The sequence below is a fragment of the Channa argus genome, chromosome 8 (genome assembly GCF_033026475.1).
Source record: "Channa argus isolate prfri chromosome 8, Channa argus male v1.0, whole genome shotgun sequence".
Classification (NCBI taxonomy): domain Eukaryota; kingdom Metazoa; phylum Chordata; class Actinopteri; order Anabantiformes; family Channidae; genus Channa; species Channa argus.
This window is the reverse complement of record NC_090204.1, coordinates 1,320,416-1,338,175: the sequence shown is the minus strand read 5'-3', so window position 1 is coordinate 1,338,175 and position 17,760 is coordinate 1,320,416. Positions and strand designations below refer to the sequence as shown.

The window sequence follows — 17,760 nt, the reverse complement described above, 5'->3', positions numbered from 1 at the left end:
CGTGAGCATGTTGGGTTGTATATTAAGGATTGGAACTGAAGCTGGTTGGCTGGACAGTAGAGATGAGTTATAGCTCTGCATAGAAGTCCAAGACAGCAGCCACTGAACACACACACAAACACACACAGCTGTGCACACTGCAGTGTTCTGTTATTCATTGTATTTTTGCAACGTTCAGAATATAAAAAAAAAAACAAAAACCTAACTACATCTGTTCTCATCCTTCTCTTTATGTGCAGCAACACCATCAAACTGGTTTACGTTCATTAGCTTGCTGCTACAACAAGAAACAATAACAATAATGTGAGTCTTTCAGATTCATATTGCGGCATTCTGAACACTCAGCACAAAATCAGAAGTGTGTTTTTGTTTCGACCCACCTATGCAACACGGGGAGACGACACCCCAACGTCCACATGTGTACTTCACAAAGATTTTCCATTTTTACTTGTGATTCATTAAACAAGTGGCTTGGCCACAGATTTGACTCACTGCTTGTCAAAGTAACGGCTTTTGCGTATTTGTATGTTTAGTAAATGTGTGTAATCACACTGAAGTTGAAAGTACAGATCTCATCTCATTGTGGCCTATGTGTTGTTACTGAGCCACCGTTGCCCCGAACATTATACAGTGTCACCATTAGTGATACCTCTGAACTTATTTTGCACATCCAGAGCTATGTCCAGAGGGTAAAATGGCAGCACGGGATCATTGACCAGGCGGAGAATGGCTTCTGCTGTCATCTGTAAGACACAGGGAAAACACATTTGGATTAAGTTTAATGTTTTTATATATGTGCATTATATATGGAATAATGTAAAACATCACTAGTGTTCAGCACTTTAACCACTTTATGTACAGAGATGTGGTTTATCTATAAAGACATAATTCTCACAAGAAAACCTTGACGTTCTAAATTTACTTTTAGCAGCTCTGAGTGTCTGTATATGCAGTAACCTTGGTAACGCTACTGTAACACTACTAATAGCCTGCGCAGTTCAAACTCATGTAAGATTTATTTAAAAGTCTCTCCAACACAAAAATCCATTTTGTATCTATGCTCTGTTATTGTACTGTGCCATACCTTTTATGTGAGCAGATTTTTTTTGTTATTTTCATGTCTGCTTTATCTTGGACTATTTAAATCTCTCTTTAATTCTCCTGAATGTCTTGAATGGATTGATTTTGCACACCACTTTTTACATTTGCTCTCACTCATTGTCATTTAGTTTTGTAAGAGTCACAGTGCCATATGAAAACACACAAATATATTAATGGCTTCTATAGATTCTTTTTCATTTTTCTTGACCACATCTAAATTGTCATCCTCTTCCTTCAGTGTCTGCTGCATTGCAGATATCAAAGCTGTACAAGCTGGGTAACATTTAATTTGCAAGTCAATTTTTTTTTTCGTCTTAATAGCTCTTCTTCGGTGGCTTATCTCCTTTATTGGATTAAACTCATAGTCAGCAACAATATGAATTCACAGCAATTTTCTAAATAACGGTGTAAAAACACAGTTTTATGTCCTCCTCCGTTTGTTTTCGGCCCATTTTTGTTGTGTGCCTTTAGATTGTGATTGCAACATGCAATAATTCAATAAGCCAGATGATGCTGTGTTTTGTTCTCCTCACTGTAAACTGATAATCTGAGACTGCATGCAGCCTTTTTTTATACTGTTAGACAGAAGCTGTCAAAAAAAAAAAAAAACGATTTAATCGGGACAACTTTGGCTGCAGTCTGAGCAAACATTTATGGATCCCAGCTTGTTGTGGCAACACACACTGAGTAGCATCATCCAAGCTACACCGTGTTTCTGTCTAGCGCTGCTCTCACAGCGAAGTTTCTGTCAGCTTGCTGCAAATACTGCCTTTCTCTTAACAGGTAGACGACCTGACGAGGCTTCCACTTGGATTTTTATTGGCATAAAACATCACTGCGCTAACCAACTACTCTGTGTTAAATCACAGCTGGTGTTATTGATGCATTGATCCTCTTATTCCACACTTTGATTGTATCATTCTCACAGGAAATATACCCCTGACTGGGCTGCAAGCAAACAGTATTTCTCAGAGTCACACTATAATTGGAATCACCTTTATCAGCCAAGGGCATCACATGCATGTTTTAACTTGAGCTACACATTTTACATCTTGCAAGATACAGTGCACAGTGGAGACTATGTCATTTTACCAGGTGTGAGTTGCTATGACTCACAGCTATCTGAACTGCAGTCAAAAGTGTTTTATGTGATTTGTTATCAGAGTTCTCTTGTTATCAAGACAACACATTTATGAGATCATCTGACCTGATACATCCACATCCACTACATATATAAACCGGAGAATGTTTAAAATAAAGTAACCTGCCGGGTTTGGATGTGACCATGCGATGCAATGGTTATTATCTGTTATCAACACCATAGATATGGGCCAGTACTCTGTGGATGTGGAGCAGGTCCCTGCACTACTTGCAGGGACCTGCTCAGTATGGTCTTGTCATGTGGTGTTATGCACACGATGTTGTTGCATTTGTTGTTTTTTACAAACAAAAAACCGGCTTTAAGCAGAAAAACAGGCTTACGGTCAGGGAAAGATTGTGGTTTGTGTTGAAATAATGACTAAAGTAACGTATATTAATGCTGATTCAAACTACATAGTCTGAGCCTCACTTAACAGGCCAACCCAGTCAGACATAGAGTTTGGGACCAAAATCAGAAATCAAACACAACAGTTCATTGTTTAATCTTAGAAGCGATGCCTGGTCTTGGATGTCTTAAGAAGTTCTGAAAAAACTCATATACATTTTTATAAAATTTTAACATATATTTTTTTTTATTCATTTAGTTTTAATCATCCACAAAGTGTTGGTCGTCGTGCACACAAGGTGCTTTTATGCAAAGAGCACAGAGCTATAATCATTATGAAGTGAACGAAGATTGATGCTGCTCATGCTACAAGGTAAAGCTGTGACGTTATGTGGAGCTGTGGCAACAACTCTGCTCACTGCCTTTTTAGATGTGTCTTCTTTTCCTTTCGGCTGTTTGCTTTCATGGGTCACCACAGCGAATCATGTGCCTCCATCTAACCCTGTCTCTGCATCCTCTTCTCTCACACCAACTAACTTCATGTTCTCCCTCAATACATTCATAAATCTCCTCTTTGGTCTTCCTCTAGACCTCCTGCCTGGCAGCTCCAACCTCAGCAAGATAAACCTCAACATCTTAAGCTCTGCTACCTCCAGCTCTGCCTCCTGTCTTTTATTCAGTGCCACTGTCTCTAAGCTGAACAACATCTCTGGTCTCCCCACCGTCTTGAACACCTTTCCTTTCATTCTCGCTGATACTCTTTTATCACACAACACACCTGATACTTTTCTCCACTTGTTCCAACCTGCCTGCACTCGCCTCTTCACCTCTTTTCCACATTCTGAACTGCTCTGAACCGTTGACCCTAAGTACTTAAAGTCCCTGCACCTTCTTCACCTCTGCTCCCTGTAACCTCAACGTTCCACCTGGGTCCCTCTCATTGACACACATGTATTCTGTCTTGCTGCGGCTAAGCTTCATTCCTCTGTTTTCCAGAGCAGACCTCCACCTCTCTAGATTTTCCTCCACCTGCTCCCTGCTCTCACTACAAATCACAATGTCATCTGCAAACATCTGGAGATTCCTGTCTAACCTCATCTGTTGGCCTGTCCATCACCAGAGCAAACAAGAAGGGGCTCAGAGCTGATCCTTGATGCAGACCCACCTCCACCTTGAACTCCTCTGTCACACCTACAGCACACCTCACCACTGTCTTACAGCTCTCATACATGTCCTGCACCACTCTAACATACTTCTCTGCCAATCCAGACGTCCTCATACAATACCACAGCTCCTCTCTCTGCACCCTGTCATACACTTTGTCTAAATCTACGAAGACACAATGCAACTCCCTATGACCTTCTCTGTACTTCTCCATCAGCATCCTTCAAAGCAAATACTGCATCTGTTGGACTCTTTCTAGGCATGAAACCATATTGCTGCTCACAAATCTTCACCTCTGCCCTTAGCCGAGCTTCCACTACTCTTTCCTACAACTTCATTGTGTGGCTCATCAGCTTTATTCCTCTGTAGTTGCCACAGCTCTGCTCATCTCCCTTGTTCTTAAAAATGGACACCAGTACACTTCTCCTCCAGTCCTCTGGCATCCTCTCACTCTCCAAGATCTTGTTAAACAAACTAGTCAGAAGCTCTACTGCCACCTCTCCTAGACACTTACATACCTCCACAGGTATGTCATCAGGACCAACTCCCTTTCCACTCTTCATCCTCTTCAACGTCGTCCTCACTTCACTCTTACTAATCTTTGCTGCTTCCTGCTCCAAACCAGTCACCTCTTCTACTCTGCGTTATCTTTCATTTTCCTCATTCATCAACTCTTCAAAGTTCTCCTTCCATCTTCCCATCACACTCCTGGCACCTGTCTATACATTTCCTTCCTTATCTTTAATCACACTAACCTGCTGCACATCCTTCCCATCTCTATCTCTTTGTCTGGCCAACCTGTACAAATCCACCTCTCCCTCTTTAGTGTCCAACCTAACATACAAGTCCTCATATGCTCTTTGTTTGGCCTTTGCCACCTCTATCTTCACCTTACGCTGTATCTCCCTGTACTCCTGTCTACTCTCTTCAGTCCTCTCAGTGTCCCACTTCTTCTTAGCTAACCTCTTTCTCTGTATACACTCCTGAACTTCCTCGTTCCACCACCAAGTCTCCTTGTCCGCTTTCCTCTTTCCAGATGACACACCGAGTACCCTCCTACCTGTCCCCCTGATCAAATTAGCTGTAGTGGTCCAGTCTTCTGGAAACACCTCCAAACCAACCAGAGTCTGTCTAAGCTCCTTTCCTGAAAACTACACGACATTCTTCCTTTTTCAACTTCCACCACTTCATCCTCTGCTCTGCCTTTGTTCTCTTTATCTTCCTCACCACCAGAGTCATTTTACACATCACCATCCTGTGTTGTCTGGCTACACTCTCCCCTACCAATACTTTACAGTCACTGATCTCTTTCAGATTACAACGTCTACACAAGATGTAGTCTACCTGAGTGCTTCTACCTCCGCTCTTATATGTCACCCTATGTTCCTGCTTCTTCTGGAAGAAAGTGTTCACTACAGCCATTTCCATCCTCTTTGCAAAGTCAACCACCATCTGACCTTCTGCGTTCCTGTCCTGAAGACCAAATCTGCCCATCACATTCTCATCACCTCTGTTTCCTTCACCTACATGCCCATTGAAATCTGCACCAATCTCCACTCTCTCACCTCTGGGGATGCTCTGCATCACTTCATCTAACTCACTCCAGAATTTCTCCTTCTCTAGTAACTGACATCCTACCTGTGGGGCATAACCACTAACAACATTCAAGATCACGCCTTCAATTTCCAGCTTCAGACTCATCAACCTGTCTGACACTCTTTTCACCTCTAGAACATTCCTCACAAACTCCTCTTTCAGAATAACTCCTACTCCATTTCTCTTCCTATCTGAACCATGGTAGAATAACTTGAACCCTGCTCCTAAGCTTCTAGCCTTGCTACCTTTCCACCTGGTCTCCTGGACACATAGTATGTCCTTCTTTGCATCATGTCAATCAACTCTCTAGCCTTCCCTGTCATAGTCCCAACATTCAAAGTCCCTACTGTCAGTCCTACACTACTTAACCTTCCACTTCTCTCTCTGCCTACGAACACACCTTCCTCCTCTCCTTCTTCGACCAACAGTAGCCCAATTTCCACCGGTATCCTGTAGGTAAACAGCCCTGGTGGCAGTTGTTGTTAAACCGGACCTCGACCGATCCGATATGGAAGTCATGATTCACATGTTTAATTCGACATGTGTTTTACATCAGATGCCCTTCCTGACACAACCCTATGCATTTATCCAGACTTGGGACTGGCACAAGAAGACACTGGCTTGTGTCCCCCTTGCGGTTGCATGTGTGATACAAACAATACAGGGGGCAATGCCTTTATCATTAGGCCAGCAAATTATCCACTATAGTGACCATTGCATCAGACGTGAATTTTTTTGTAGTCTAGATGGGGCATAATAGTTTTTAAATGGAAACTAAAGAAGTGTCTCTCATGTCAAAGTCTTGTGCTTATTCACCCACCAATCCACCCTGACTTCCTCCCTACAAGGACTCAGTCGCTATTAATTTATGCCACTGAAAATTATTCTTCCTGCCTGACAACAGCGTGTTCCATCCATTTCTTAATGCTGGATGTAACTGTAACCCAGAAAACACCCGGAAATGTGCTTGTTTTCATTGCCTGACTGCTTGTCAACCTTTTGTCAGAGTTGTTATTGTGAATGTTGTTTTGCCTTCATGGATTTTGGGCAGGATACTGGTTCACCAGTAACTGGACCTTCGAAATACAGAGGGAAATAGTGTAAACTGCAATCCTTTAAATAGATTCACTGCTCTCAGGTAATCCGGTGATTTTGATACCAAGTGGCTACACTAGTGAAAATGTAGGGGGTTACTTTTTGTGCAATCATGTATTATCTCTTTTATATTTGTGATTAATTTAAATTAATGTGGGGATCTGTTTCACTTTAATTGTAATGGTAAATGTAAATGTAATTTTTTGTCAAAAAAGCCAAATAAAAAAAACAATGATTCGATGTTGTACAATGATGTTGTAAAAGTACAAGGTGAAAATGTCCAGTGGACAATAAATACAGTTTATTGGCACTGTACATTTTATAGGTAACATCATCACATTTCTAGAACGGTATGAACAATATTACTACCCTCAGCCAGAAGGATTTATTCAGACTATTGTACTAGACTCTCTTGACTTTAGCAATTAGAGGGTTTAAAGTTAGTCGTTCAGAGATTTCTGAAGGCACAGACTGTGAGAATTGATCAAATCATCATTTGTTTAATAGTTTACTATATGACTTATCCACACATAGTGATGCAGTACATTTCACTTTAAATGTATATCTTCCTGTATGTCTGATGTAACAACACAAATAGAAGGCTCTACTGTGCCATGGCCAAAACGCAGAGGAGATACTCAAGTATGAAATACATCAATCAGTCTCTTAAGCCCTCTCTTTCTCTCTCTCTTTTTATCTGTGCGTGTGTTCCAGCTGACCTGCTTCATTCCTGGCCAGCGAGCTTTAAGTCCATCTCCAGTTGAGCCAACTCTTGGATGATGACTTCAGTGGCTAGTTCATCCACACTCACACACACACACACACACACACACACACACACACACACACACACACAAACAAACACACTCCAGGCCTTCACAGGCTGAATGTGTTGGAGGTCAGCCTGACCTGGACTGAGAGTGAACAGCAAACTGCCAACAGACTTACTACAGGGTCAGGTAGAAACAGCCACAGCACTCACTCAGGCCTTTCAAGTTCACAGATGCTGCATACAGCTTGCAAACATCAATATATGATTTATCTTGATCAATTTATAATACCGTGTTGCAGTTACTATTAAAAATGAAACCATGGTGCAAGATGGCCAAGACGTTCTAGAGGTATTTTATTTTTTTGTGAGAAAAATAATGAAAGTGATTTTCTAACTGCCTTTCTTATCCACTGTTACTTCCTCTCAATACTGTAACCCTGTGGCATTTTCCTGATATTTGGATATGAATTATTGGAATTTGGAAAACAAAAAATATTTATCATTTATAATATGTATATTTTAAAAGAAGACATTTTCTTGAGAGTTAGGCTGTAGGCCAAATAACTATTAATTTAGCCATAGTGCCTACTTAAATAAAATATTCTAAATATATATATGGCTGGCAGGTGCCTAACTGTTCATAAATTAGTTTTTCCCTAACTTTCGATTTGACAATTATCTAAATAGGTCACTTTTTAAAGCTACAGTATGCAATTTTTGCCAATCATGCTAATAGCACCATGAGATGAAATTTCAAGTTTTAAAAATGCTTTTTCATAGTCAAGCAGATAGAATTTCAAATCTTTGATTGGTTAAAAGTGTGAGCCTTGGACAAAAAGACACTATACATCAAGATGTTTTTGGATAATGTTTATCGTTTAAAAAAATTTGTTTTGAAAAGCAACATAGTGTAGCTTTAAGTGTGACCACTTTATAGATGCTTTCTGACCAACAAGCGCTGAGTGGGCTAATGCTTCAATTTGGTGTATGTGTGTGGAAGACGGTGGAATAATAGTTAGAAAAAAAGTTGCAAAAGGTCAAATAAGTAAAAAACCTAACTCCACTGCAATCTCACTCAAGTGACCTTTCCTTCCAGAAGATGGAAGATGTTCTGCAGACATACAGCTACTGTGCTGCTTATTATTAAGCTTCATTCTAGTACCCTTAAGGTTCATCTATCAGATTGTTTGAAAGAAACATAAAATACTTTCTTGGTGGTTTTAAACAACATTTTAGCCACATGTAGGCTGTTAATGATGGAACAGTTGCATTTAGATGTTTCAAAAAAGCATAAAAACTAGAAACCATTATATTACATCATTAAACCTTCAAAGCTTACTCCACCAAAGCAGCTGTCCAAATATAACACCACTTTGCTAGTATTTAGAAAATGGCCTACAGTGTACAGGTCTGCTTTGCACCTTGCTGTTGTCACTTCCACTGAAATCAATCTGGCAGGAGGGAAAGATTAGAGCATTGATTTGAGGCCAGTGAGTAATACTACTGCAGAAAGCATACATCAAAATCCTGTAATGTGGTGGGACAGAAAAGGCCGTTGATTTCTTATTTATGGCCTTATTTCTGGATTGTCTCTTTTCAAGGCAGAGTCGAAGAAGTGAGAGAGGGTAGAGGGAGAGATGGCAAGAGATAATGATGAAGGAAGAAAGGCAGAAAAGGGGCTGTGACATAACAGAAAGTAAAAGACAATCCAAACTAAACAAAGATGACAGTTGGAGTGGAGTGGAAGGTGGAACAAACTACCCTGAGCATCTCTTCTCATGTTTGATCTATTCTCCTCACCTAACCTGACCTTTCACAGTACAGGGAAATCTGTACCATCTGTCTGTTTGCGTTACATTTCAGCGATGGAACACCAATTAGCTGTTGTCACTGTCTCCTTGAAACTGCCAGCCACAGAAGAAAAAAAAGGTGAGGAATTATTTAGTTATCTGGCCAAGGGTCAAAGGTTCAAGGCTTTTTGCCTGACCCTCAGTGAAATGGCTAAACACGTGTTTTCAAACAGGTTCGCTGTTACTAAGTTAGTACAAAGTCTGAACTGTAAGGTTAGTGGTTCAATTCCAGGTTCCTCCTGGCACCGTGTTGTGTCCCTGGGCAAGACACTGGATCCCACATTGCCACTGATGTGTGCTGACTTTCAACCCGCTTTGTGTAAAAGTGTTTGCCAAATGACTAAATGTAATTGTTATTGGATCAGCCCCATTAGCTTGAAAAAAGAAAGAAGAAGAAAAAAACTTTAAATAGATTCTTTAGTGGTATATTTGTCCTATTTTAGTGAGGCACATGACATCACATTCTGTCACATTTGTATGACTTGACTTACTCTATAGTTCTTTATAAAACTTTCAATGTAAGCCGAAGCAGGAAGACAGTTATGACTCATTCCAGGTGTCTCAGCAGGTATTCATCCACCTCTCAGTAATGAATGGGCTCAGTGGGTTATAGAACTCTGCATAATAGTATATTGTCAGCCACCAAGAAAGATCCAATAATCCATCAGTATCTACAGATAATAACGTATGTAAATAGGAGTGTAAGGGCAAGGTCACACCAGGAAGTATTTCACATGTACTTGTAAAGGTAGTGGTGTCAGAAAATCTAGTAAAATACGACTGCACCAGCAGCATACAATGGCCACATCTCAAGAGAGATGTATAATAGTTCGGCGAAATCTAGCAGCTGTCACATAGTATAGAGACACATTTCTGTAGGAAGGAGGTCTGGGTAGATGGTCAGGTCCCCAAAGCAGGGGACGGCTTTGAGTCACATGTGAATCTACTTTCTGCTGCCATTATTGTAATCACAATGATGACACAAAAGTGTACTACAGGTACACTTTGGCATTGGACGCTTCAGGACAGCCACTATTTGACGCTGTGGGAATGACGGTGTCTAGTATTGGTACTGCAGGTACACTTGTGTGTCAGTGTAGGAAGCTCCGGGAATGTCACCATGTGGGGCCACAGACACAAAGATAGTTACAGTACGCACAAAAAGTACATCAAGGACAGAGAAAACAACTTCAGGGCAATGTTACGTTAAGAGACAACAACGGTTAAAAAAAACTTTAGTGTAAGGTTAAGTTAGAAGAAATATTACATAAAGACAAACCATTACAAACAGTGACAATGGCACATACGTACTTCTTTACTATAGTAACCACGTACTCATGCTTTGTTTAATCATCATTGAAGAACATAACATCTGGGACTAGAGTCTAACCCTGGGCTCTGGTGGAAAAGTTCCGTCTCTTGTTGTACCACAATTACATACTACTTCACTGCTTTAGGGGTCAAATATTGCGTTTGGTTTTCCGTTGTGCTAATGTAAAAGCTCAGAGCCTCAATCATCATCGCAAAGCCTCAGCATGTAACACAGACGGGACTGGACGAAATGGCTTATTTTGACACGTCTGTATTGCGAACAGGCTGTGATTCCACATACCCAGTATGACCTTTAAGGTTTAGGTGTGGCAATTGTGTTTTGGATGAAAGTCTTGGCATACAGAGGACAAAGTGGTATTACAAAATCTGAAATGACTGTTTAAAACATGTTCGGTGGGTGAGGTAATAACAGGCCTTGACCGCAGAGCACATATTATACTGCAGGTCTATCTATACTTCTTTGTGATATTTTACCAGGTTTAATTGAATTGTTAAGGTAATTTCAACTACTTATCAGCACTAAAAGGCAGCTATACAGTAAGATCAAAGCTGTCTTTGTCAATGTCCCTATAAAAAAAACACTAAGCCATCAAATTTCACCAAGTCTGAAAGCCTGATCAGAGTGAATATGAGCTGTATTATACTCTAAAGAATAAAGGCAGGATACACATCTGAAATGTCACGTTAACATTTATTGGTCTAGAACATGTTGTTACATACATTTTTAATATGTTGACATTATGAAAAATTCCGCCAGTCACTTGACCTTTGCTTAGCATACTGTATCTTTGTGTTTTATTATGTGCTCATGGCTCCAGACTAACCACCCACTTCCCACCATGTCCTTTTTAGAGTTTATTTTTCTCTTCTTTGAATTCAAGCTGCATTTTTTTTCCCCCCCAATTTTCATTTTTATTACACATTGTCTTTAAGCTGAGAACAACTACATCAAACAAAATCTTAATTCAAAGTCAACAAGATCTGATTGGGTTGGATTTGAGTGTGATTGTGAGTGTGAACCTGTTTAGCTAGATGAGTCCAAGGTTAAATCAACTGTGTTAGGACTCTGTTTGTCTTTGTGTGGATAGAAGCTATGTGAACAGTTATTTCCCCCACTGACCTAACATTGGGTATGATAAGAACCCTCTTTGGTGGACTTGCTAATCCAATTTAGACCTTGTGATCTCAACGTAATTGCCAGTTAACATTGCAAACATGCTGCAAAAACACTTGCAACATTACTTTATTCTTACTCACTCTAAAAAAAGGCTCTGGCTTTCACACCAGTTTAATTTGGTTCCAACAAACTGTTGAGTATTGTCTGGTGTAAAATTTGTGGCACAATTAATCTGTAACAGTAATGTAAAACACAACCCCGATTTTAAAAAAACGTGGGACGATGTGTAAAACGTAAATAGAAACACAATGCAATGATTAGCAAATCTCATCAACCCACATTTTATTCACAATAGGACATAAACAACATATCAGATTTTGAAACTGGCTAATTTAACCATGTCACGGAAAAGGTTAGCTCATTCTGAATTTGATGGCAGCAAGACATCTCAAAAAAGTTGGAACAGGAGTAACAAAAGGCTGGAACAGTACAAATAAAAAAACAAACAAACGCAGGAGCATTTGACAATTAATTAACTTAATTAGCAACAGGCCAGTAACATAAGGTGGCAGGATGCTGGACATCACTGCATGGGCTCAGGAACACTTCCAGAAATCACTGTCTGTGAACACAATTCGCTGTGTAATCCACAAATGTAAGTTAAAGCGGAAGAAAGCATATGTGAACACGATTCAGAAACAGGGTTCTCCGGGCCAAAGCTCATTTAAAATGGTCTGAGGCAAAATGGAAAACTGTGCTGTGGTCAGATGAATCAAAATTTGAAATTCTTTTTGTAAACCATGGGCGCCGTGTACTGCGGACTAAAGAGGAGAGGGACCATCCAGCTTGTTATTGGCAGACAGCACAAAAGCCTGCATCTCCGATGGTATGGGGGTGCATAAGTACCTATGGCATGGACAGCTTACACATCTGGAAAGGCTCCATCAATGCTGAAAAGTACATACAGGGGTTAGAGCAACATTTGGTTTAATGCTAAACCAAATGCATCACAACAGCTTGACTGTGCAGGAGAAAGAGTCTTGGTGCTGATCTGGCCTGCATGCAGTCCAGACCTTTCACCAATAGAAAACATTTGGGGCATCATAAGACGATAAATCCGGCAACAAAGCTGGATCCTTCCTCTGCTAGACTCCAGCAACTGGTCTCCTCACATCCCAGACATTTAAAGAAAATTGTTAAAAGAAGAGGGAGCATGTGGTTTATGTTCTATTGTGAGTAACATATAGGGTGATGGGATTTGCAAATCATTGCATTCTGTTTCAAAGATACTGACAATTATTTTGGAATAATCATTGTATATGTATGCAAGTCATTTGGTTACTGTGGTAACCGTGTACATTTCTTTTTTAAATCAGAAAGTTAAACAAAACAAAACAAATCATTCGGGTTCCGCTTCAAATATTTTGCAGTTCTTTACTTAAAAGTCTATAAGACGACTATCGCTCATCATAATAATATGATTCTTTTCTAGCTTGTTATCATCCATCTATCATTAGTTAGTTATCAGAGTTGAGTAGTGGTAGCAGCAGGTTCAGCAAGGGGGTCCAGATGTCGCTCTTCCCTGTAATGATTCCTATCTCATTTAACATTTACAGGCTAGATGACAGTATATTACGTAATCAACCAGCATGTTTGGGTTCTGCCCCGGGGTCTCCCAACAATTGGACGTACCCAGAAATGAAAGAGTTCCAGAATCGCATACCCTGTTTCTAACAGCATGTTGACACAGCAGCTGTTGCATGTGCAGAACTTGGAGTCTCACTAGAGACTCCTGTTTGTGTCCATGCTGGGTAAGCATACAGATGTGTGTTCATACTGGAGGACAGGGACAGAGAGAAATTAACAGGAACACACTGGATAGAAGAAACAGACCTTTCAAAACTGACAAAACAACAATCGTGTTGCTGTTTGTGTGGCAAACTAGAATGAAAACAGAAACTCAATGGTTGCGTCATACACACATTACACAAGTATCAAAATAACATACGTTTGGGTAAACTCATGTTGGTTGCTTATATTTCCAATCTATATTCTTCTGGTCAAAGCTCATAGCTAAATGAGGGTTGGAATGTACACTGACTGTTAAATTGACAGCTTTGTCTTCCAGCTCATTTCTCTCTACACCACAATGTAGAACAAGGTTCTTATTTTCCATTGGAAGAAACAGTTTTAAAGTTTCGACCAATAATAATAGATTATTGATTTTGGTGAGTTCCTTGTGACACCAAATGACACAGTTGTTGGTTCAATCCCCACCTTCTCCAGTCACATGTCGAAGTGTCATTGAGCAAGACACTGAACCCCAACTTAGTTGCTGCTGATGAGTGTTGGCTAGCTGCATAGCAGCTCCCCAACCAGTGTATGAGTGTGTGTGTGATTGTGAGTGCGAATGGGTGAATAAGAAGCAGTGTCAAGAACTTTAAGTGCCAATGGGTAGAAAAGTGCTATATAAGGGCAGAACATTTGGAGCTGATAATTTTGAATGAATATAAACTGGAGCATATACCAAATAAAGGGAAAAACAAACAGATAAAATACAAATTTACTCTACATTGACATCATGTTTTAATATGACTTAGATAAGCCAAAGTCCAAGTGATGTAAATTACTGTAGATGGCAGAAATATGTTTTACCTTTTACATGAGTCATTCCTGTAAGGTGAGAATGTTTTGTCATCATTATTTGTAATGTTATTTGTAATCTCTACTTTGTAATGATGGTCTCAAGTTTTGGTCTTTTTAAAGTTTCCTTCTTTTCTAATATATGTTCAAGAGGACAGTATAACATGAAGGTGAAATGTGTGGGTGATATTTTTTTTCTCACACAAAATTTTTTTTTTCAATTGTAAATAGCATAAATAACATAAATAATAACAGTGTAAATAACATATTCAGAAAATAGCATAAACCCTTAAAAATTACAACAGAGAACATGTTGAGTGGCTGGTGCTACAAACAGCAGAGGGCTCTGCTGTGACACGTTAGCTACCTTAGCTTTCCTCACTCTCTTTCATTCACACACACTGAAGCTGTAGTGTGTTCTCAGTGACGCACAGCCGCCTCTCAATAAACTTTTGTCTTATCCTGGCTGATCGCATCACTTGCAGTGCTGTTCTGCAAAAAAGCCATGCATGCAGACATCCAGGGCGTCGGTGTTAAGTTTAGAGGAGTGCAACATTTCTACATCGATCCCTACAGGTGCATGTATGCAGATAAAGCGTGTGAGAAAAAGGAGATGATGAAAGTCCGATGGGTGGATGGTGATCAGTTTCCACTTTCTCTTTAAGTAAAGTGGCGATTCTGCCCGAGTCTTTGATCAAATTCGTCTGCCTGCCTGCCTGTTGTCCCCGGAGGCTTAGGGAGAGATGGAGAGATTCTTCTCTGATTCAGGACGCCCAGTTCTCTGGACCAAAGTAGGCCTCATGAATAAACCATAGACTATGTAGTTAAGTTATGTAACAATAGCAGATGAATAGATGCAGTTGGTAAAGTACAGTAGGAACAGAACGGGTGGGGTTCAGTGTCTCTTTTCAAGCTGTACTTATGTACATAAGCAAACGTTACAGAACACATTTTTTAAAGGTAATAAATTGGTACACCGAAGTATTTCCATACGTCTACGCTGCCGCTGTTAGTGACTGCGGTTAGCTGAAGCAGTGTTACACTGCTTTGAAATGCAGGGTTTGATAATGCTTCTTTATTAGCACATATGGACCAAAGCGTTGCAGTGATTGACAAACGGGCCATTCTTCGAGCTGATGCTCGAGGAGACTAAAGATGACTGCTCGGTGTAAATGCGCCCACGTGTTGAGGAAAAATAAACCCGTCTTGCCGATGGGCTGCGCAGTAGTTACAGAATACCGTCCGGAATATATCTATGCGAAGCTTCCACAACAAAGTCTTAGAAGGAAAAATAAACGTTTAGTTTAATTATAGCATTGAGATTCCCAACAGCTGTCAGTCTGCATGAGTTGTTCTCAAAATATCTGACACAACTAGGACTCATCAGAAAGCAGTGAACAGAGGACGAGGCGTGACTAAGGGCACATAAAGACGATTGTTATCATTTCATGCTTCAATACAGTATTATGTTTCTGAAGCAATGTGTATTCTAGCCTCTTGATTTTCTTTTTTTTTTTTTTCAACGTTTGCTGAACAGTGACAACTGTCACCAAAAGTGGTAATTATGAGATATTAGCACATTGGAATTTTCTACATTTCCTAAGATTTATTAGGGCTCGTTTTTTTTTTATGTTACCATTAGACTACCTGAGATTGAGAGCAATTTTGAGCCAGCAGGAACAGTGTTGAAATGCGTCTTAATTTGATAATGCACAAAGGTCCGAAAAAGGTCCCCATATCTGTTGGATTGAAACACCTGGAATATACTGAGCATCATACACATTCAGAAGCTATTGCATTATCACATCTCCCGTAAAAACTGTTTCTATACAAACTAAACCACAACCATAAATGCATTTTACAGAAATAAAGCTGCAGAATGATTATTCACTTAAAAACAAACCCATGATCTTCCTCTAATTTTGACCAAAGAGCTTTTCTTGCCTAAACCATAACCACAAATGTGACTCAGGTCTGTTTTGTGACAGCTCCTCGTCCACTCTATCCCGCTCCTGCAACTCCATCTCTACTAAAGGCTACATACTAAGATTCTGACCGGATGGATTCCAACCAAAGTGTTGCAACAGTGTGATGCTGAGTGCAGAGTGGCTTTGTGAGTTGGGGGGCAACTAGTGTGACTGACAAGCAGACACAGTCACATGGGCTAAGAAATCAGGGAATGGGGTCACTAATGGCCAACTCACTACCAAAAATGGACCAACATACCTAATAGTCCTTAACATTTTCCTGACTGGGGAGGGACCTGAGGTTTCAGGCCAACTAAACCTCAGGACTACACAAACCTCAGCAATCACTCCACTTGGGTGCAGCACACATGCCTGTCAGCAGGCCAAGTTGATATGTTACATTTAACTTCACCTGCTTTCTTTTTCTACAGCAGCACATAAGTCTGGTTCACAGCTCCCACTATAGAGCAACAGCATGGATGCGGGTGGGGCGACCATGAATATGTTGGCTGTTGCAGATCGTACTCACTTCCCCCAAACATATTTACCTAGTGAAAATACACAATATATATACAATATACAATATTGTATATATTATATGTATCTACCATTATTGTTGCTATACTTTATAATATTGCATCTAAACTTTCCCCCATCCTCCACAGTAGAAGGGACTACTCAAAAAAAAAAAGAACACCATGTGGTGATGTAGTGATTCTAACAAGGAGGAAGTCAACTAAGGGCTTCAGAGAAGAGGGAATTGCGGGGGGAAAAAAAGCTGTTGGCTGGAGCTGGACTGGGGTTCAGCTGGCAGCTCTGCCTCTCTTGTGACAATGAGCAGTTTACTGTCTTTAGGCCAATAGCAAACCGCACTCCTGTGCCAAAGCAGAGCTTCTTGCAACACTCACAGGTCAAGGTTCAAGCGTGTTTGTAGGAAATTGAGTAATTAGATTTACCCTAGAAAAGGAGCCAGAGAACACAGTCACTTTGAAGAAACTGGACCTCTGGAAAAAGGTAGAGTAAAAAGCAAAAAAGGCAGCCTTTAAGTTAACTACTCATTAGCATTGAACTGGTGGGATATACTGGGGTCTTGTGTTGTCCTTTTAGATTCAATCAAAATCATATTTAGGGTATTTTATGTGTCTTTACTACAAATTATGAAATTTTGAAGCATTGTTGATTTCTTATAAAGTAAATTCATGGACTTTTACTACAATAAACCTTGCACACACTGCTATTCATGCAAGGACTACGCAGCCAACACACATGGTCAGTGCCAGGACTAATATTTACAGACACAAGACATGCAATGAGCTGGTTTTTGGAAGACATCTTTTCCCTGCTTCAACGAGCCTGAGCTTTAAGAACAGATGGTCCCATCATCCGTTCTTCTGCCCAAATATACTGCATGTTTGTGTGTGTGTCTCCGTGTTGATTATACTGACACAGAGCAAAATCAAGGAACAAGTTTTTTTCTCTCCTAGAGACAAGCAATTATGAGCATACATAATTGGCAATGCTTTAATTGGATAAACACAGAGTTAAACCTCCATTACCCATGACTGAGTGTGACAACAGTGCAGAGGAAATACAGATGGATCTAAAAACATTAACCTGTCACACAGCCATCATTATCT

The 17,760-nt window shown here is 40.2% G+C and overlaps 1 protein-coding gene across 5 annotated transcripts in view; it reads right to left on the bottom strand.

Moving 5' to 3' along the window:
- LOC137132113 (inactive N-acetylated-alpha-linked acidic dipeptidase-like protein 2) overlaps window positions 1–17,760 on the bottom strand; it is a 457,260-nt gene that overhangs the window by 30,087 nt on the left and 409,413 nt on the right. For 4 of the 5 annotated variants that reach the window (XM_067514226.1, XM_067514227.1, XM_067514229.1 and 1 more), the window contains one exon: window positions 650–743. In XM_067514226.1, coding sequence (XP_067370327.1) covers window positions 650–743 — 94 coding nt within the window. Of the gene's footprint in view, window positions 1–649; window positions 744–11,183; window positions 12,464–17,760 lie in introns of those variants that run through there. The other variant, XM_067514230.1, reaches the window with a different exon arrangement.